The sequence below is a fragment of the Mauremys mutica genome, chromosome 16, assembly GCF_020497125.1.
Source record: "Mauremys mutica isolate MM-2020 ecotype Southern chromosome 16, ASM2049712v1, whole genome shotgun sequence".
NCBI lineage: Eukaryota > Metazoa > Chordata > Testudines > Geoemydidae > Mauremys > Mauremys mutica.
Window position 1 is genome coordinate 5,777,699 of NC_059087.1, and position 23,052 is coordinate 5,800,750.

Sequence of the window (23,052 nt, forward strand, 5' to 3'; positions counted from 1 at the left end):
CATGTCGTGAAATGCCATCCAAGTTCGTAATGTAAAGACGTTTCTCACTGGTGGGAGGTGTCAGGTGTTCTCAGTGCCCACTGATGGTACTGAGACTCTCCCTGCAGTAAGCTCCCTACTCATGACCCTATATCAGAGCTGCTCTCCTTTGCTTGATGATTGGGTATGGTTCTCAGGGCAAAGATATGCTCCCAATTCTTCTTCATTCAAAAGGGTTCCACTCTTTAGTTGTGCTTGCCCCTGTCACCTCCCCAGCCCCACCATGCAGACTTTCTGGTATCCCGAGGGATCCATGCATAATGTTTCCAGTTTGGAGTTCCTGGTCTATCAGGGTACTTGCTATTAAAGTTTTCCTTCTTGCATTGCACTCCAGTTTGGGAGTTCTATTCTTGTTCAAGTTCTGTGTGCTAGCAGTAAAACAAAATATACTAGACGACTGTTGTGGGACACATCTGAAAGGAGGATTTCATTTCATTACCAGTCAACAGAACAAAGTGTGGGGGAAAAGATCTAGGATGAAAAGAACAATGTAAACTAAGAATGTATTAACACTTTGAGCAGTTTACTGAAGTGATTTCTTACATTCAACATTCCTCCATTGAAATTTTAGTGGGGGTGTGAACCCTTTTGTGCGTGTGTGCGTGTGCAAGAGAAAGGGTGTCATTTCATGTTTCCATGTTTCCTGGTCAAATTCCAACTAAAGCAATTACATTTTCCCTACCTATGTTATCCTTTTGGTTTCAAATGGATAAATTGTTACGGGTACAGTTAACTGATGTTCTGTTTATGTAACCTGCACAGCACTTTGAGATCTTTCTAGATGAAGGGTCCTGTAAAATTATGAGACTCTTTCTCACTGTAAGTCTTGCCAAGGGTCTGAATGAAGCACCTTTAAAACACTCCCACTGCTAGTTTAAGAGAAAAATCTTAATTTTGGATTATCAGTGTTTTTTAAAAATTTACCTCATGCTGCAAATTTGTATGTATGCTCTGTTTGTGTGCAGAGTTTAAAAACAAGCTTATTTTTTAAAAAATATGTTTTACAATCTTTGTGCCTTGGTATTAAATTTAAAATTAAATTTTCTTCCTTGTGCTAAGCTGGTTTCTTAACATTTTTATTACTTACCACTCCATAATGTTTACATGCATAATACATTCTTGAGATGCTGTTGTTTTGCATGGGTAGTCATATTTTAGGAGTTGAAATTTGTCCATAAAGCTCATTTGAGCTATTGGAGGCATAACATTTATAACTGTAGAAATTAGTAAGGACAAGCACCTGCTTCTCTTTTGACAGTGGGGTGGAATGCTTCCTTGCTTTACTTACTTGATGATTGCTATAACTACCCTTATGTATAAGATAAAGATTTGTATGCATTTTGGATGGGGGATTAGCAGCCGCTCAGTAAGAATATTTAAAAAAAAAAAACCTCGAAAAGGTGCATTAAAAGAAGCAGATGTGTCTCACAAATGGGCAAATGTGTTAAATGCCATGCTTATTTAGGGTATGTATATGTGGAATATGGCATATACGGACATAACATGCTGTTGGTATCCTCCGTCCAACTGCTTAAAAAATATTACAAAAAATACAGACACTGTATACAGACCTGACAAATTACAGCTTACAGCTACAGCATGCTAGCCAAACATTCTCGAATTATATTTTGATGATCGGTTCAGTTTTATCCAAATATAAATGTAGTTATTCTGCGTCTCTCGTTTAATCATAAACCGTTGCATCAATCTCATCAAGAGGCACCATCCAAAGGAAAATGTTGTTGTTGCGAGGAAATATCAATATTTTTGTCCTCAGGTAAAGTTATTTAAAACAATCTTTTAAATCAGGGTCTACTTTGAGAGTGGTAGCCGTGTTAGTTTGTATCTGCAAACAGAATGAGGAGTATTTGTGGCACCTTAGAGACTAACAAATTAATTTGGGCATAAGCTTTCATGGGCTACTGTATACTCCACTACATGCATCCGTTGAAGTGGGTTTTAACCCACAAAAGTTTATGCCCAAATTAATTTGTTAGTCTCTAAGGTGCCACAAGTGCTCCTCATTCTTTTTGCAGTCTACTTTTGTAGAAAACTATTTTTCAGTACTTTAGCATCTTGATCAATTGCCTAACTATGTTGAACATTCAGTTTTAAAGGGATGCAAATTAAAAGTATTTTAAAAATTCCTTGCTTATGAACCAATTAAAGCTGAAATGATTGAAAACTCCCCTTTCACCATTAATGCTAATTGTCCTCTATCAAATTTCCTTGTAGGCAATGAAGTAGGTTAGTCATTTTCACTTTTCAGTAGTCTCACCAAAAAGTGTAAACCAAGAGCAGGAGGAAGAATGGTTGTCACACCTGGACAGAACTAGTTGAGAATATTAGTGTATGCTAACTCCTAGATATTATTGTGGTGGCTTCTTTTGAAATGCATACTGGTTTTGCCAGAGTCAAAGTTAAACCGCCACTTTCTCTACCCTAAAAAGCTTACTTACTGTCCTCTGTGCTTGTGTGCATGCACACTTTTAGTAGTGAGCTCAGTTGACTAGAAGCCTTCACCTCGTCATAGTAACCATTTCATGATATAGTAATCATTCCCTTGGTGTCATTGAATACCTGTAACTTCTTCATTTTTGTACATCGTGTTAGTAACTGTTTTAGGGAAAGGTCGGCTGTTGTATGTGTAAGGTGCCTGATGGTGTTGATTTGTGTGATTTAGGGTAAGTTACTAAATTTCTCTGTTCCTCACTTTTCTCAACTGCAAAATTAGGATAATTTCCTATTTTATCTCTCAATGCTACTTCAAGGTTTAACGTACCGTTTTAAAGCACTTGGAGGTCCTTGGATGGAGGGCACTATGTGTGTAAAATATTTTCCAGGATTACATAATCTTCTGTGGTGTCCAAGTTTATAATACAATCTACATCAAATTAGTTAGTAACCCAATATTGCCTTAATGTAACACTGTTAAATTATCAAACAGAATAACTAACTTGTAACCTACACGTAACTCTTAATTGTAGATTGCTATTAATGTTAATAAACAATTATCTGTGTGATGTTTGAGTCATACTTTCTAGAAAGTGCAATTGACAACATGAATGGTTGTGATTGCAACAATTATGCAAAGAAGGCTCTTCAGTGCCTCTTATATCAACTTTCCTACTTTATATAAGAGGTATATAAAAACTGATATGTTACTGAGCTGTAACTTTGACCTAATGTTCACTGTTTATTTACAGTGAATATGGAGTTAAGTGTACTTTAAAAGAATAGGAGTTTTGCATTAAGTAGATCGGGGTGGCAAACTTTTTGGCCCGAGGGCTATGTCAGGGTTGCAAAGCTGTATGGAGGGCTGGGCAGGGAAGGCTATGCCTTTCCAAACAGCCTGGCCCCCGCCCCCTGTCCGCCCCCTCCCACTTCCTGCCCCCCTCAGAGCCCCCAACCCATCCAACCCCCCCCTGCTCCTTGTCCCCTGACCACCCCCTATCCAACCCCCCCGCTCCCTGTCCGCTGACTGCCCAGATCCCCGCCCCCTGACTCTCACGCCTATCCAACCCCCTGTCCCCTGACTGCCCCCCCCCAACCTCCACCCCATCCAACCACTCCCTGTCCCCTGACCACCCTCCGGGACCCCCCGCCCCTATCCAATTGCCCCCTGCTTCCTGTCCCCTGACTGTCCCCCAAGACCTCCTACCCCTTATCCAACCCCACTGCTCCCTGCCCCCTTACCATGCCTCTCAGAGCGGCAGGACTGGCTTATTGGAAAGGCTGGGAGGTGGGTGGGTGCAAGCTGCACAGCCCAGCAGGAGCAGCGCATTGTGGCTTCGGGGCAGAGGGGACAGCAGAGGAGAAGCTGTGGGCTAGCCTCCCCAGCTGGGAGCTCAGGGGCTGGGCAGGACGATCCCGCGGGCTGTCGTTTGCCCACCTCTGAAGTAGACAGTATTGTAGAAAATCTTCTGAAAATCTTGTTTTAATACTTCATGTAGGATTTTTAACTTTGCATCTGTGGTACACAAACATTTGTATAAAGACAGTCTGCTTTTGCAAGATGCTAACCTGAAATGAGGTAGATAAACTTTTGTAGAGGTTCTCAGAAGATGAAGGCAGTTACGCATGCAAGAATAGGTTGACACAAGGTGACACCATCGACCTGACTTTGTAGTGTAGACCGGGCCTGAGAGAATTTGTTGAAAAAAAAAGTATACTTGTCTGTTAAGGTATTTCTCCAATACAAGAAACTGGTTTACAGTTTCTAGGCAAATTATTTTGTAGGGAAAGTGTTCTGGAGCCAACTCATCCCATATACCGTCTTCGAAGCCTTAGTAATACTAATTGATGCCCCCAAAAGTCTTCTCTTTGCTCTGTTGAATTTAACAATTGTAGTTTGCAGTTGCTTGTTTTAAACTCTCTGCGCTAGCTGTTTCCATTAAATGCAGCATATATGTGGAGCTATTTCTTATGTTCAGTCTTGTATAGCAAAATTAATGCAACCAACAAAAATATTCCATTTGGAGAAGAATCATGAGACTTTATGTATATTGTTGGAAAACTAAGTTCCCTTTCTTTAAATATTCATGTGTTCTTTGTATGTTTGTCTTTTTAACTAGAAAAATATATAAAAGTTGACACTTTAAATAGTTTAAAGGAATGGCTTTCTGCTTGTCTTTTATATTAATACTGTATTTGATGGTTAGGTGATAACTGAAGTATAATTGTGTAGCATTTATAAATAGTATGATTTAGCTTTTATAAACCTCGAAAACTTACTTACCAAGAAAACTTACTTACCATTTCACACATGGGGATACCTTTTTGTAACAGTCTGAATTTTCAATGTGAATTCTGAGCACAACAGACCCATAATGTAAATATCGGCTTGATATGAGAAGTTTGCTATTTTGGCGCTCTTCCTACAAAATAATGGCTTAAATTGTTTCTTTTGTGAGACACGTACTCTAACAGACAACGTCTGTGCCTTTATCTGTGATTTTGCTCCCCCACCATGCATGGAATGGTTTCCAAGTTTGGTCTGCCAGCTGCTACCCTCTTATTCAAATCCCTCCTTAACCTCACTTCTGCAGTGCCCACAAGAAGTGAGTAATAATCTATTACATTAGAAACTTAGCTGAACAGTCAGGATGTGCACTGCTTAGACAGTCTGCATGGTGATCGCTGTGATTGCTTTCCCTTCTCACCACCTCCTGCCCTTACTGATTGTTACGTTCCTTTAGGTTATGTCTCAGTCTCTGACCCAAAGAGTTTACCATCAATCTATATCTCTCTGTTTAGTTAAAATCTAGTATGCTCTTGGGTATTATGAACATAATAAATTATAATGGCTCAGAATATTCTTTATTGTACTTCAGCAAGGATGTTTTGAGGTTGAGCCTTTTCTTATTGGGATAGAAACATCAAGTTGATTGGCCTCTTTCAGAAGGCATGTACCACTCTGGTTGCATTGCAAGATATAAACAGAATGATATTAAAATCTTGGTGATTTCCCCCCTCTATTCTGTAGGACTTAAGATGTAGCTTGAAAACAAGAAGTAAGATTCAGAAAGATCTCTAGTAGCTCATAATGCAGAAGGTGAAAACCCCAAAGTTAACCTAACTCTTGAACCAATTTAGAATTTGAGACATTATTGCTAGTGAGGACAAAGAGAATTGTTGCTGAGGGCCATTGCTACAGAAACAAAGGAAAAAACGGTAACTTTGTTAATGGAAGTGCTGCAGCAGATGTGGAATTCAAAACCTTGCACACACTGAAAATATTAAGAAAAACTGCAACCATTTTGCTCAGTCCAGCATCCTAAAAGCTTGTAGGCTAAGAAGCGCTTCTCACTAGAATAAAACTGTGATTTTGTAATCTTTTCATTTGTGATGGTCACTTTTATATCTAACGTTGGAGGCATGTAGGTTACTGAAATGACTTTTGACACCAACAAAAGAGAGTCCAGTGAAGAATCTCCAAGCTAATTTCTAGCCTGCTTTGAGACTGGTTGAGTCAGCTGTCTTGACTTTTCTGTAATGCTTAAAAGTTAAATGTTTTGAACATTCGTGTAATAGAGCACAATGAAAACTCAACTACATCTTCTTTCATGGAGCTCTCACCTCTGATTACATCACTTTTTTGCCTTCTGCATGAGTGGCTCAGATGGATGTTCCTATGTTACAGGAACATGGACAGCTCACCATGCTATAGCATGTAGTTTGACAAGTAATTAACCTAGTCAGCTACTTGTAACCAAAGCTCAAAATAGAGTGTGTGGCACTATTTTGCAGAAAGCTGTGATGCTAATGGAGAGGCAGAGAACTCATGCAAATAAACTTGTATTTACTTGGTTTATGTTTCACTAGACTTCTGAAAACTAATTGGGCAGCTTGACTTCTGAATGACCTGTATTTTATTACTAATTATGGGGCATCATCAGTATGCATGAGGCTGTGTAAAACAGAAAGGTGGATGAAGTCATGCTTCAAGAACAGTGGTTCTCAACCTATTTACCACTGTGGGCCACATATGCAGCTCTCTATGTGCTATGTGGGCTGCATCCACACAATAGGTATACTACCTGTATAGTCCTGAGGATGTCACATGGGCTGCAGCTGTGTGCTGATTGGGCCATAGCAGGCCATGGGTTGAGAACTGCTGCTCAAGAAGCTTATATTTTAAACAGGACAGCCGACAGTTCAGAGTCTTCCTGTTCCCCTTCTTCTTGTTAATACAAAGAGAAGTCTTGGACAGATGAAAAAAACACTGAATCTGTGACCTTTTATCACAGTGATGGACCTGTAGGGCTACTCATGAGCAGTTACCATTCCATTCAGTATCACTTTTCAGGAAATGTGTAATTCCACTTATTTGTAGGACCACCAGTATTTGTGATTTTTGTGTGGTTATATGTGCAATTGGTCTAACACAGACTTCAAGGTTAGAAGGGACTATTAATATGATTCAGAAAGATATATTTATACAACTCACACAATATATTCCGATGCAGAACATCTCATTCTTCAAATGCTAAAATATGCCAAATATTGAATACATAAGACAGTTGGAAAATTATTTGTGTGCTGATACCTCTAAATTGGCACTAGGAATTTAAGATTTGTCTACATGGGGAAGTTATTCTGGAAGAAGACGATGTGAATTCTAAAGTGCCACAGCTATTCTGGAATAACTCCCTGTATGGACAATAAGGCCTGGTCTACAGTTAAATTTAGATTGGCATAGCTACATCACTCAGAGATGTGAAAAATTCATACTCCTGAGCGCTATAGCTATGGTGACCTAACCCCTGGTGTAGATGCAACTAGATAGATAGAAGAATTCTTCTATCAGCCTTGCTACCACCACTCGTGTCACTGTAGGCTGCATCTATACTATGGGGTTATGGTGGCATAATAGCAGTACTATAGGCCATTGTAGTCCCTGTAGCCTAGACAAGCCTTAAACAAGTGTCCACATGAGGAGTTATTGCAGAATAGCTATTCCAGCCAGATTCCCTATGTAGACAAGTCCTTATTCAGATAGTTGCAAATTCTTTCACATTTTTTTTTTATGCAGCTCTATAAAAGGTAAACACATGGACTCAGAAGGGCTAATATTCAGTCAGCTATTTTCTTAATGTTGGAAATGTAGATCTTTTCCTACATATGAACATCTTTTGCTTTATATCACTTTGTAAAGTAATTTGAGTGTAATTCAAAAGCACTATAGAGGTGCTTATTACTGCTATGCAGGTCTCATGCAACACAGATTCTGTCTTACGACTAGTGCCTGGTAGTGTCTGCTACAGCTATGAGACACTTCCATAATCCCTTGTTTTGGGTTGCTTAAGCTTTAGTTTTGGGCCTGAAATTTTCTGTAGTTGACGTTGGCCTTTATTTTTTTTGTAAGTGTTTGAAGAAAAAATGGTCAGCTGTTCTGGATTTTGTTTTAGTTTTGGAAGGGTGAAAGTCTTTCTCATTTTTAAGTATATCAAATTGCTTTCTGACTCTTATATAATGAACTGCCCAATATTGTAGTACCAGATTTTCAGAATGGCTATTCAGATCCTTTTTTATTTATGGAAAACCAAATGCTAACATTTTAGAAACTCATACTTTGCACTGTTAATGTTAGGCGTTCCAGTTTATTTTACTACTGACAGTGTCTTCATAGTTTATCTCTCACCTCATACAGTTTTCCGTGCAGAAACAGATTCAGGATTGAAAGCTGTATGTACTTTAGAATGAAGAACCCTTTCTGAGTTTGGGATCTCCACAGAAAGAAGGTGCCTTTCAAATTCCTCTAATCTAAATAGCCCCTAGAATTTTTCTTTGGGATGGGAGGAGACAAGATGATCAAATTAAAATGCAAAAAATGTTATATTATGTGAAATTAAAAGTCTGAAGTCAGAAATGCAAAAGTTATGGCTTAACATGAAACCAGAACACTATTCTCATGTGCACATGCATTTTGCGATCATACTGTTTCAAAATCAAATTTATTAAATACGAAAACTTTTTTACAATTTTAGATACATGTGTAATATCTGTAATATTGATATGCTTTATTCTAAAGTACTATGGTATCAGCACCTTTTAGTAGAATAAAGATGCTATAATTCACACTTATTTGCTTATAAAGTTGCCACTTCTCTTTCTGGACGTACATGTTAGTGTTCTCAGTTATGACTCTGCAGTGGTACTTGACTCTATAACTTGAAACATCAGGTAATTACCTTTGTGACACATAGCACTTGGTCATAAATACATGACAACTTTAGTATGAAAAGGGCTAGTATTTAAGAGGTAACACGTCTTTAAAGTGAAATTGCTTTAGAAGTGTTCCTTCACTGCTATGTTCCTTGGTCTGTTGTAGATGTAGAAATGGTGTCTTTTTAAGATTTTTAACATTTATCTCTGCTTTTGTTCTTTTTAAAAAAGATGTAAGGGAAACTTTATTGGGATAAAACACTTTTTGCTCTTTGAGATTGATTTTTCTCTTCAACACCAGTAATCTGGGTAGGTTTTCTGTACTCAACCAGTTTCCCTGAATACTTGATTTCAAGAGATGTCTAATTTCAGCAATCTTATTGTCTTGTTTTTGTTGAATCTGATACATATTTAATAATTTCAGAGGTCGCAGCAGTGGCAAAGGGCCGCCTCCGCCTACAGTAAGTACATATTTCATTGTTTCTCATAGTACTATCTTGATTTGCATGGAAATTTAATATCTAATAACTTGAAAATTTCAACTCTTGTTTCAGGGAAATAAACTTAAATCTCTAATATTTCGGTTCAGTGTAGAGAGGTAATTTGAGAACAGCAGACAGTAAACTGTCTTAATTGTCAAATCTCTCTTGGTTTTTAATACCTTTATGGATATTCTAGCCATTTTCACAGACACTGTTAGGAAACACTTGGTCAAACATTGAGTGACTCTCTTGAAATTCACGGCCTTGCATTCATTTAATATTAGTAGTCTCCCCAACAAAGCACTTACCTACAAAATATAGAACTGTGGCTGTGTAAATCTATTTTCTATATATTCTTGGCAACTGTACCGTACACATGTATAGTAGTACATATATAGGTGTTACTCATGGCAATGGCTGCATATTTGTTCCTATTTGAGGCCTGTAATATTAGTCCCTCCCTTAAGTAGAGAAGTCTAAAGCTAGTATAAGACATTCAGTTGAACAAAAGCAACAAATGTTTTAGCACTATTTATAAGGTTGGGCTAATTGTCTCTTAAACTGGCAGTTTAGTTTAGTTTTGGTTATTTCAAATTCCATACAACTCTGAAAAATGTTCTACAAATTAGCATAGTTTATATAGTTTTACACATTTGGAGTTCTAGCGAAACAAAAATTATGTTAAACCTTGCTTCAGACACCTTTGATAAGCCCTTCCCTAAAAGCATGTATGTATGTAACTTTGATATGGTGCTAGTTTTTAAGGGCAATTAAATTGTTTAATTTTTTTCTGTAGGGGGAGAGGGCGACTTGAAATTGCTATACCTGGTGCATCATTTTTACAGATAGAAAAGTGCCTTTATAGTAACAGTTTAGTACACAATTTTCCCTTGTCCCTTCAAACTTCATATACTTTATCTGAGAGGCTAAAGCTAAACAAAATATTTTGTGTTTGATGTCTTTAAATCACCCACACTAACAAATATTGAAGTATGTGCCTCTAAAGATGGTTTCTAAGAACAATGGGTGATGTCACAAAACATGTACTTCAATACATAGGCATAACTAGATTAAGCTGAACAGTTTGACACAGCCTAAAAGAGATGCTGTCAGTTGACAAGCTCAAAATATGATGGGGTATTCATCTGTTTCAGCATCCGTTGGCTCACAAGAATGAAGCTGGCAGGGAGAGAGGAGAGATGTCGCACCATGCGCACATTCTCATCACTTAATGTATGCAAGTGCAAATCCAACAAATCTAGCATCATGCTTGATACTTGGTTAGATTGCCTAGCCTAGGATCTTAGATTTTGATACGATTGTAAATCTAGTCTTGGTTTATTTAGAATATGTTCAGTAGTTGTCTTGGCAATTTGTAATTTGATACTTTTAACTGCTGCTAATATGATTGGGGTAGGGTGGGCAGATATCCTGATTTTATAGGGACAGTCCTGATATTCGGGGCTTTTACTTATATAGGCACTTATTACGCCCCACCCCCCCGTCCTGATTTTTCACACTTTCTATCTGGTCACCCTAAACCTGGGTCTGTTAGCTAGTCCCTGAAATGGGGGCGAAGGGGGGGGGGGGAAGAAGGTATATCAACAGGCTTTTAGCTAAAGCAGCTCTCTTTCTTGGGTGGCAGTTGAGGTATTTGCACCAACAGCCCGTAGCCTTAAACTGGAGGGCAATGATAGCAGAGCATGTTTGGGAGGGGTTTGAGGTTTTTTGGATGGCTTAATTCCTTTGTTGGCATTGAGTCAACCTGTGAATTAATGAATTTTGTGTTTTACCCTTGTCTACAGGAGTATGTAGTTCACATGAAGCTGGGGTGTAAATCTGCCCCATGCTAGCCTGCCACACACTAACAGTTTATTAGCGCACTTTGATCTGCCCTGCTTTGAAACAGGAGTAGATCAGAGTGCGCTGAGGAACTGTTAGTGCATGTCAGCAGTGTGCAGCAGGCTAGTAGATTCACACTCCAGGTTGATGCTAACTAAATTTGTTGGCAAGCCCTGAGCAAGGTATTTGATCCACACGCTCTTACAAACTGGTATGTTCAATGTTGTAATATATTTGAAGCTGGCATAACCTCATTTGAATTGTTGTGGTGAATAGTTCTGCTTTTTTGCTTTCTGATACAAGCTTTTTATCTTTCAGATTTCTTTTGATGGCATCTATGCAAACATGAGAATGGTTCACATACTTACATCAGTTGTTGTAAGTTGTCATATGACAGGAGGGTAAACATCTTTAGTGATGTTGATACAGAATTAATTATAAAATATTAAACTAACCACAGCTTAATTGAGAGCATTTAAATTAGAACAATGGATATCTTGTGCCAAGATTTAACCATGAGGAACCACAGTGGTGACTGTTCTGTTTTTCTTAGTTTAGAAAGTTGCAAGTTGCTTGTGATGGGTATGGTATGTTTCTTCCCACAACCCTACTTCTTTTGACATTGCCATCTTAGGATAGATTTTGAATGAGTGAAACAAATGATAGTTAAAAAATCATTAAGTCTGAATACAGCACACCAAAAAAGTTATGTTTTAAGGAAAATGCTGACATGGTGAAAGTAAGAAGTGAATCACCCAGGCAATCCCACATTCTTGCTGCTAAATACTTTGGGTAAGCTTTCAGCCTCCACCCTCCCCTTGCATGCATGTATATGTGCGCACACTTTGCTCTTGCAAAAACTTGCATGTGCACTTGGACAGTTGTAACACTTGTGTGCCATAAATGTTTGAATTGACAACTTCAAACCCCATTAAGACAAACTCTTGAGTGCGCACAGGTGTTTGCATCTGCAAAGCATAGGCACATGTTTGTGAATGTATGGAAATGGTGATTGGGTAGAGGCTTGGCTAAAAATTGAGCCTTCAGATTAAATACATAAAGACACAAGTGTAGAAGAAAGCATTCAAATGTCACTTGACAGTCTTTATGCCAGAGTGAGAGAGCATATTTGATTTTTTTTATCTTGCATTTTAGGGATCTAAATGTGAAGTACAAGTGAAAAATGGAGGTATATATGAAGGAGTTTTTAAAACCTACAGTCCTAAGGTAACTTTTTTTTGCTTGTTTTTTCTTTCTGATCAGTTTTCTACAAAGCTCCACTGATTTACTACTCATTAGTAGAGTAAAGCAAATAATTTTTAATAAGTTTATTCAGATCTAGCCTCTTTCTGTTTGGGAATTGCCCACAAGCAGCTTCATTTTCATGAAATTATTCACTATTTGAATATGCCTAATACTTGTTGCAAATCTTGTTGTGTAGGTTGTTAACAAGTAATTAATTGTTCTATAGTCACAATATGTATTATTAAATTAAATATTTAGAATCAAACTCACTTGCATTTTTAATGTTAGTGTGATTTAGTGCTTGATGCTGCTCATCGAAAACCTGCAGAATCCAGTCTGGGGCCAAAACGGGAAGACATATTAGAGAGTATCTTGTTCAAGTCTTCAGACTTTGTTATGGTGCAGTTTAAAGATATGGACACCAATTATGCAAGGAGAGGTATGTTTCTGTATTTTAAATGGCTTTTTAAAATTGGGTATAGCTTTACATCATAAAGGTAAACATTTTAAATCTTGATGCTTTGGGTTAGGCTCTGAAAACCAAATGTAAGCACCTGAATAAGACTCTTCAGAAATGCTGAGTACCAGTAGAGCTCATTGAAGTCAATAGGAGGTACAGGTGCTCTGTACCTTTTTGAAATCAGTCTGTTTATTTAGGTGCTTAAATATATGTATGTTGAAGCCTAACTTTAGGCACTCAGATTTAAAAATTTGGCTAAACATTGCCTGTAATTTTATGTTGTCTGAAAAGTTAACTTCCGGAAGTATTAACAAATGTGATGTTACTGGCTCCCTAGAAAATGAGGTAATTTATTCACAGAAATTGCTCAATTTTCTTACAAACGTGGATGGTTTGTTTGCATTTGCTTTAGGCACTTTAATGTTCCATGAGAATCCGTTAATTCATAAATACTTTTAAATGTATTGCATTCTTCAAGAAGTAATGTGGTATGTGAAGTCCTCTTAGTCAAAAATTAGGATTTGTCTCTGATCATGCTTGCTTAGAAGGAAGTCTCTTTTCAAAATCCTAAAAACTATTGCAAAAAAGTGGAGAGTAAAAAGCTCAAATTATGAGTTTTTTCTTAGGAAGAACCCACCTCTGCATATAAATAACTAACTTTTATTTCTTATCAACTGCATACAGCTTTATAGTTCAGACTTTAAAAAATATAAAAGAATCCAGTGGGACCTGAGACAAAAATTACCGTAATATTTCAAGCCAGGGTTTGGTTTGTAACTGCCAGAAAGGGTTAATAATTTTATAGCATATCAGGCATCTGACAGCCAGTCACATAGACTTTTTGTGTCTTTTTCTTTCTTCTCTTTCTACTGTGCAGCCTCCAAGACTCTAGTTATTTTTTTGGTGTCTAAGATGTTCACAGGTCAGGCAGCTCTGCTTCTTTTGAAGGGTTTTTCTCTGTTTATAGCAAATCTCTAAGGTCTCCTTTGTTTACTTAACAAGTCCCCACTTTGCTGGACCACAAAAGAAGAAAGGTAATCTATTCCTTTTTGTGCAGTGAAACAAAACCACAAGTGCACCACCTGTGGAGCTTGTACATTGGCAGGCCTCAACAAGTACCACTGGTAGGTTAGATGTTTGTGCCACAACAGCCTGGGATTTATTGCTGAAGAGACCATCCAGACATGAGATTTCTACACATCTGTAATGTAGAAGAGACATAACAGGAGCATCTGCTTTAATGCCCTTTGACCTGCCATGAGGGGAGGGATAGCTCAGTGGTTTGAGCATTGGCCTGCTAAACCCAAGGTTGTGAGTTCAATCCATTTAGGGATTTGGGGCAAAAATCTGTCAGGGATGGTACTTGGTCCTGCTGTGAAGGCAGGGGACTGGACTCGACCTTTCAAGGTCCCTTCCAGCTCTATGAGATAGGTATATCTCCATCTTAATGTTAATCCTAAGAATAGAGCCTTGCTGATTCCAGGCTTTTGAAAGACCCTACCTTTTTAGGGGAAGGTACACATTCCAAGCACAAGGGGCAGTGAAGTATAGAACTTAAGTGCAAGTTCTTCCAGATCAGTTTAAAATAGCCTTAACATAAATGAGAGTTGGGCTAATAATCCCGACCCTTGCAGCAAGCAGAGAGATGTAGATTCTGTTACTTCTCTCCCACCCGATCTCCTTCCAGGTATCTTTCATTGATGGGAAGTATTCTAGAAGGAGCAGCTGCCTCAGACTAAAAGGTCACCTGCTACATGTGGTTATTGGATAGAATCTCTCTGAGAATAAAGAAACTTTGGAAATACTAGATTCAACTACTTTGAGATCAAAGTTTACCTCTGAGAACTTGGATGAACCTATAGAGATTTGGAGCAGGGTAGATCAGAGATGGCTGCAATGCATGATGATCTGTAGTGGAATATTCATATCCTCTCCATGGTGTCTCAAAAGGAATAGTGCCAGGATAGTATTTGTAGGAGTAAGTGAACCTTCGGATCACACTTGAAAATTTGAAAGAAATAGGAGACTCCTTTGAGAAATAAGTATATTGATAATAAATATAGACTCCCAGGGAGTAATGCATGCTTATGGACATACAGGAATTGTGGGCGATCTGTTTTTTAAAAATAACTTCACATTTTTCTTGGTTTGTAGTGTCAGACAGGCACTTTCAGTTCATAGTGAAAGCTAAAGATTCTTGTTATAAGAGTTTCTTGATGGAGCTATGCTCTCCTTTAGTGTTTGTACTGGAAATGGATACATTGTAGTGCCTAGTTAATTTTGACAACACTATGTGTGATGTAAAACACAGCCAACTAAATTCTGTAGATTTTAAAAGAACATGTCCAAAAGCCAACAAAGTTTGTAAAGTTCTGCCTGGCTCTTGAGCTCTCTGCTGTGAAGTAATTAGTCAGTGGACAGTCTGGCGAGAATAGCATGTGAAAGGCAGCTCAGTTTTTAAAGAAATGGCCCTTTCATTCAGGTGGCATCTCTGCTATGTTGCAGGACAGGCTCAGCTGGAAGCCTCTGCATGTACCAGAGTAGTGTCTAAAAAAATGTTCAGAGTCTAATAGCTTTCTGGGGAGTGCTTCAGACAAATGTTCCCTTCATGGAGTATTAGTTCTAAAATTCTGTAGCCGTATCCTGATTCAGTAAAAGCCAGTCTCCTCTTCAATCCTGTGGAAGTTTTTCTCTGTACATGCATATTCTGTTCTCCTGCTGTGGAGTTATGTGATCTGGAAGTGCAGTTAAACAATGGTTTTGAGCCTTGGAGTAGCCTGGAAGACCATGGTCCACGGATCTGAGAACAGTGACGAGACTTTTGCTATTATCCTTAAATCTGCTATGTCATAAACCAGTCATCCAACAGAAGATGATAGGATAGGACAGAAACTAACTCAACTCCAATCTGGTATTGGAGGTGGAAGAATGGGACAGCTCAGTTCATTTCCGGTCCTGTTCAAGGCTTTCTGCAGGAGCCATGGAGGTTTCTTGCCTGGAAATGGGGAATCCTTAGTGAAAGAGCTACCTGAAACTGTCACCTTGGCTGAAAGCTTTGCCATTGGCAGATGTGGTGTTTGATAAGGGAAGTCTTTAGGGCCTAGACAAGTAACAAAAGCTAGAGTCCAAGTAGCTTTACCATATTCTCTTTATCCATCTACAGGGTTCTCTCCAATTTATTTGGTAAAAGCCCATCTGCTCCACTGGAAAATAACAATTTCCTTTCCCTACTGACTTTTCCCTGTGATGCCAATAGATCACTTGTTAAAATAACTCTTTTCTAGTACACTACTAGTGCCCAATAATTCTAGTATCTGGCATCTTCCAATATACCATGGCAGCTAGGGGAAATGATTGAGTCTTAGATTGTGCAGTGGAGAGGAATGCCTACAGATTACAGAAATTTGAAGTGGGGAAGAAAGGCAAGGGGTTGGTTGCAATGGGCTCATTACCAATTTATTTTTAAAAAGGCTGTATGGGCCTTAACCTATGTCTGTATGAGCTTCTGTGGACTCCTGTGCCCATGTGGACTCCCATTGGCTACAGTAGAACTTTATAGGTGAAAGGGCTGGTGCTAGGGCATCCTATTGCAGGATTAGAGTCTTACTCTGTGTGGGTAGCTTGATGAATAAAGCTGACTGAGCAGTTCAAGACAATCAGGCTGCTTCCCCTTTTAGCTTCTGTAAATGAACATGCACTAGGAAATAAATATGAAGCTGTTTGTACTTATTCATAGCCTTTGTCACAAGTACCTGCCAAGTATGGATACAAATTGTGCTTGTAGCATCAAAAGGCTGAAAATCCAGCCCTTAATATGTGAAACTGAACTTCTGTAATAGGTGACCATTAAGCAACTTTTTATTCCTAAATGCTTAAAGATAGCAGACTTCAGAGTACTTAGATTCAGACCAGGCTCATGTATACTTTTCAGCAGCTGCCCCACTACCTTGCATTTATGGCTCAGCAGAGTGAGTCTCTCCCAGCATTTCTTGTAGTCCTAAAAGCTGTCTTGATTTAAAATGCCAGTTAGCAATGCCAGCTCTCATGTGGTTTAAATTGGAACAAGGCTCAGATGTGGCTGATTGGCTTCCCTCTTAAGAGAAGGTAATTCAAGAGGGTGGGTTCTGCTAGTCCAACCGCAGGATTCTGCAGTGTTTTGTTCACAGTACTTTGACAGTGCTGTAAATTCGAGCTTGTACCACCAGTCTAAAATATAAAAAAGCAAAGGGAAATAGCTATCAAGTTCTTTTGGGGGGTTGTAATGGTGGAGGTGGCATCCTTCCAGACCAACTGTGTCAGCAGGGGAATGGCAGTAGGCATAATATGAATAAAGGAAAGAAATATAACTGTGCAGTGATGGTAGCTTGTTTTAATGCTTTCAAGTCAGTAGTAGGCAGGGACAATACACATCAGAGTTGTTACTCTTAAAACATTTAAGCTAAAACCACAATTTACTTCAAGCGAAAGTAAACTTGGTTTCAGTTTTACAAGTAATTTGAACATCCTTGGACTATAAAGCACACTGGTTTAGTAAAATCTGAACCTCCCAGTCATGCTTATGGGGCAATAATTAGAATATGCATCTAACAACTTAGAACCTACTTACTCATGAAAACAAGAGCAAATGAAACATTTTGTGCTAATCTCCGTAGTCACACTCCAGCTCTGACAAGCTTGTCTCTACCTTGTTCAAGAACATATTAATCTTAAGCTTCTCAGAACATGTGTATATATATCTCTTATCTTTGCATAACATGCAGTTTTGCCATGTAGAGAAAGAAATGCCATTGAGATTCTTCGCTGCTCAATTACAGAATTCAAAACAGGAAAGAAAAGGATCTGAATGCTAAAACTCTAGCCTCCTGGTGTGTATTCTGTGTCCTCATCAGGTCAGAGAGCCAGCATGGGACTAGCCAGGAGCTGTTACTGGCTTCACTTGCCTAAGTGCACTCACTAATCTCCTTGCCTCAGTTTTACCAGGTATAAAATGGGACTGACTGTGGACTTGACTATCTCTCCAAGTGTCATGGAATTAGTTCATGAGGTGCTTTGGTGATATGAATTGCCATGTACAATAGATGCGAAGCCTGTTTCACAGTCCTGTCTGTTACCATGCTGCCGATTAACATTTGTAGCAGCACTCCATGTATTCAACTGTCTTCCATGTTAACACTCATCAAAAATAAGAGCACTTTTTTTATTTTAGGAACTATTACGGACTTCTTTGCTTTTCTGTAGTTTTCCAGAATGTTCAGTTGCTCATAAACTTTGCTAACTCACTTCTTGTTTGTTTTTACCTCTTAAATTTAAAAAAAAATAAAAAAATATCTCAATGCCCTGTGTATACTTATTTAGCATGTAGATTACTGCTCCATTTTCTCCATGTGGCTTTCTGAATTAACTTAGGCTATCAAAGATCTCAGATCGCCTTCAGTGAAGTAAGGGAACATGGCATATTATTTAGATTCTTCTGCAAGGAGTCACATGAGCATCAATTGATCTCTCTCTCTCTCTCTCCTCTCTCAAAACATAACATAAGGGTATATGCTCCTGATACATTTAAAGTTTGTTCGGAGTCTGCACATGAGATTGGAGTCACGTGACTAGAAGTCCATTTTTCCCCCAATATATATTAGCCTTAAGGGTAACTGTATTTTTCGCATTTGAGATTCATCCTGATGGTTAAGCTTGTGGAGCCATGCTCTGTAACTTTATGAAAACGTGTCCAACGTGAGGCATAGGTGAAAACAACAGTGCCTCCGCATTGCTTCATAGTAGTACTGGATTCTGCTATTAATCATCTTGATAAGAATGGCTGTACACAACTATATGTTACTGCAGGGGTCGGCAACCTTTCAGAAGTGCTGTGCCGAGTCTTCATTTATTCACTGTGATTTAAGGTTTTGCGTGCCAGTAATACATTAAAACGTTTTTAGAAGGTCTCTTCTTGTAAGTCTATAATATATAACTAAACTATTGTTGTATGTAAAGTAAATAAGGTTTTAAAAATGTTTAAGAAGCTTCATTTAAAATTAAATTAAAATGCAGAGGCCCCCGGACCGGTGGCCAAGACTAGTATGAGTGCCACTGAAAATCAGCTCGCGTGCCGCCTTTGGCACGTGTGCCATAGGTTGTCTGCCCCGTATTACTGTTTTTAAACACTTACAAATTATGTGCTTTGTAGATTATAGACGCTGCTGTTAGTTCTGTAAACTTCATCAGACAGCATATTTTTTCCCTCGAACCTTTGTAGCTTTTTATAGAGCTCCATTGAATGTTTTTTGTCTCCCTCCACCCCCAATATCTATGACAAGGAGTGGGTGGGCAAGATAGATAAAATACCATTCAGGTAGTATTTATTCACGCTCTATCTAAGTGGCATACTTCAGCTTTGTGTCTTGAGGCCACTTCATAGAAACTAGAAGTCTCAATAACATGCAAAAAGTTGTAAATCCCTCTCTACCTGGATACTGTCTTACCTGATACTCGCCGTATTCTGTTGGGAATGACTTTCTCAGTTGCTGCTATGGTGCAGTTTGAAACTGGCCTTCCCTCTTGGATAAACAATGACTCCAAGAGTGAGTTTGGAGACCACTCAATGTCTTGATCTGAGAGGAGACATTTTGTGCTTCATACAAATGTAGGAGTAGGCCATTGAGTTCATTAGGTTGCTGCTTTGTTCCTGTGCCTATAAAAATGTCATATAGGTAAATATAGACATTCCAAGAAAATATTGTGCCTTCTTAAAAACAGACATGTTCTTTTGTTACTATTTAACTTTGGCTTGATGTAACACTTACATTTTATTTTGTATTTAACTAATAGCAATAAACATTGAAAGTTATTTTTTTACATACTCTACAAGTAGGAAGTAATCAAGGCATCTTTTTTTTCTTGGTGCTGTTTAGATGCTTTTTAAGAATTCCTCACCCTGAAGATTTGTAGAATAGATTGAGATGCTTTTAGAAGGCAGAAGGGGGGGGGATAGAGGGAGCTGTGAATGGAGGGACATATTTATTAAAATTTGAATGAGATGTATCGCTGTCATATTTTTCAAAGATGAAGGATTCATAGAGATTTGTGATCATAACGTCAAAATAAATGAAGTTTAACCATGTCTGAATTTAACCATGTAATGTGAAACACCTGAAAAATTGAACGTGTATTTTTATCTGATTTTCAATTTTTTTTCTCTTTCCATATCTGTTATAGTTCCTTCAGAAACAGGTAACTTTTTTTGGCGGTCACTCTGTGTTTCTGCATCTTGCCTTTTCATAATGCTCTTGTTTCCATAATATGTAATGGAAATTTAATACCTCTGCTCGCACATTTATGGCACTATAAAACATGCATGCATAATTTCACAGAATCATTTTTAGAAAATTTTACTTTTTTTGTTCTGAGCTTTGTAGAACATTGATTTTTAGCTATTGCATTTTAATTGCTTTCAGTATGCAAAATGATTATACCAAAACTACAAAGTGGTATGGTACTAAATAAATTACTCTGCTTCAGAACAGCGTACAAGTAGCCCAAGTGCCTTTGCAGGCACAACCTATGTGGCAGTAACAGGTTAAAGTACAACCTCAGTAAAAAGTGCCAACCTTCAAGGAGGAAGGGGCTATCACTGCTTTCATTGGCAGACTCTGCAATAACATTTTACAAGCTGACTTGATATTAATTTTTCACACAACAAGCCCTAAAAGTGACGTGGCCCCATCAGGGTATCTTCCTCTCATGTGGTTTCTTTTCTTTAATGGGTCTTTCATGTTCAGGGAAACTTTCATATTAAGCTAATATAATTCAGTTGTCTTATCTTTATACACATTCCTTAATTTTTATACAGTATTTGCTAATTAACAAAGCTGTTTATGCTTAAATGCTTAATCCTTCAGAAGTATCCTATTTGGTCTTGCTATGCCATATATGAGCTGAGTATGTATTTTATAAGACATAATGCTGAATGTTGTTACAGAATGATTTCTGCAATAAACTGTGGCGATATAAGCACAGAATTTGACTGTGAAACTGGATAAAGCAGAAATAATAGTTAGGCTGTGTTGACAGCCTTAATTAAAACATGTCTTCAGTGATTGCAGATGAAATGTAACAGATTAGTGGCCAAGTAAATCTCTTATATAAATGTAAACTCTTCTCACAATGGCTTCAGTGTGCGTTCTTCTTCAATACAATTTCAGACACTGCCAAAATAAGTTAAAGCTGCATTCTTCCACTTCTGGCACAGTCTGTTGGCTTGGTCCCTACCTTTTCCTAAAATCTTAGGAGAAACCCTGATTTTACTGTCAAAATGGCTGCTTATTTCCATTTGTATGTTTGTAATGAAAAGTGTATAGTTCTGATTCAAAACTAGACTGAAAGCCACTTACAAAATGAAAAAATGGGTTTATAAAGTAATTGTCTTTTTAAAAAAGCATTTAAAAATCTGCAGGCAGCTTTGAGCTTGTTTAGTTGATAAATATTAAAGCTTAGCTTCCTTAATTCTGAATGGCATCATTATTTTTAATAAAGTATTTAAATAGTCTAGTATGCCTTCAATTGTACTCTTACAGTCTGGTTTGAATAGAACATAAATGAGCCTGCAAAGAAAAGTTCATGATCCAGTTACTGATTGGAGTAGCTTAGTACACCTGCCTATTGGTATGTTCATAATACTGTTTCATATGTTTCTAGTTCTCTAGTTTTATAGTTGTCTTGAATGTGAGTAGAGGGTTTTTGAATTTTATGTAATTCGGGTAAATTGCCACTTAAAGAAGCTTCTTCTAGAAAAATGTGTTTTCAGCAGCTTCACACTGTAAAACTGGTATATTAAGCTAATGGATAATTCCAAGCATTGCAGGGCTCTTTTATGGAGAGACTGTAAAGGTGTGAACACGGGTATCAAGGAATCATTGAAATGGAAGAAACTGGGATTGAGTCAAAGAGGGGAGGTATAATTTAAGACACAGCTTAGACATTCTGGGCATAGGGGTGAGTAAATCTGCATAATGTTTTTTGGTGTCTATAATATGTTAAAGTATAGTTGTATTCAATAGCATTTTTGTTTCAAGTAGTATGTTAAAAACATCAGTGAATATTTTGTCTCTTAGAACAATGATACTCTCTTGAAGCAATACTGTACATGATTAAAGGCATAGTCCTAGTTAATGTTAATGTTCTTTGATTTTTCTTAAATCAAAGGCAACGAAAACTATTTCCTGATGCCTGTCTTTCAGTTTTCAGTGTTAGCTGGCACTTAGCTGAAACTAAGTAATTGCATCATAACTAAAACATATTTTGTATACACTTTGTACACTACTCAAAAACAGAAGTATTAACACATCCTAGTTTTGAATTTATTCTCAATTAATATATAACTCTGATGGTTTTGGATCATGCTAGTGTTCTTTACTTATAATGCATTTACATTTGGTTATTCCTCAACACTTGTGTGTATTGTGTTTTTCTTTGTTTAACCAAATGTGAATCTCCATTGTAGATGCTTTTACTGATTCAGCCATTGGTGTTAAAGTAAATGGTGAACACAAAGAGAAGGACCTTGAACCATGGGATGGAGGTGAGACTACTACCACTGAGGAGCTTGAAGCTTTAGAGACAGATGTTGTAAGTAAACTTGTTTTCTAGAAAGATTTCAATGTATGATAAATAAGTTGTTTTGCCCCATGGTGTCCCTTAAGTTCAATCTAGAATGGAATTTTAGTTGAAACTAAACTGTTTAAGTAACATGGCTGTGTAATGTAAACATGTATTGTCATGAAAATTCATCATTTGCCAACGGATATCACAGTTTCCCCTACAATTTTAAAAGGAATAACTGAATCTTGGACACCACTGTGATTGTGTTTAGTTGAAGTGCCAAAACGCTGTCTCTGAGGGTCCTGAATTACTTGATGGCGACTGGTCTTGAATGAGTTTCCACATCTATTACATTGTCTTGATTTGCTGTGTATGGTATAGCAACTAGTTTTATGCTACAATGCAGCCTTTTACTAAAGGACATAAAGTTTGTAATATGTAAGAATAAGAAGAAATTAGTATTGTAGATTAGAGGAGACTAACAATATGGTTCAAGAAATCTTTGTAATGTTGCGGAGATCACTTACTTTATGAATACTAATATTCAGATAGATCATGTTCTTTCTATATATCCACCTTATTGGGTCATCAACTATTAAATATTTTTAAAAGTATTGTAGTAAACATTCTGTATGTTTTGTAAAAGTAAAAATCTTAGTAATGCTGTTACTATGGCACACAACACTTCACTAAGAAATGGGGAGATCATGTTGCTTTTGTGTG

At 37.7% G+C, this 23,052-nt stretch overlaps 1 protein-coding gene across 13 annotated transcripts in view; it reads left to right on the plus strand.

Moving 5' to 3' along the window:
* ATXN2 (ataxin 2) overlaps positions 1-23,052 on the plus strand; it is an 83,701-nt gene that overhangs the window by 13,556 nt on the left and 47,093 nt on the right. For 9 of the 13 annotated variants that reach the window (XM_044989571.1, XM_044989572.1, XM_044989567.1 and 6 more), the window contains exons 2-7: positions 9,131-9,167; positions 11,349-11,408; positions 12,186-12,257; positions 12,564-12,714; positions 19,948-19,962; positions 22,232-22,356. In XM_044989571.1, coding sequence (XP_044845506.1) covers positions 9,131-9,167; positions 11,349-11,408; positions 12,186-12,257; positions 12,564-12,714; positions 19,948-19,962; positions 22,232-22,356 — 460 coding nt within the window. Of the gene's footprint in view, positions 1-9,130; positions 9,168-10,289; positions 10,422-11,348; positions 11,409-12,185; positions 12,258-12,563; positions 12,715-19,947; positions 19,963-22,231; positions 22,357-23,052 lie in introns of those variants that run through there. The other 4 variants (XM_044989564.1, XM_044989565.1, XM_044989568.1 and 1 more) reach the window with 2 other exon arrangements.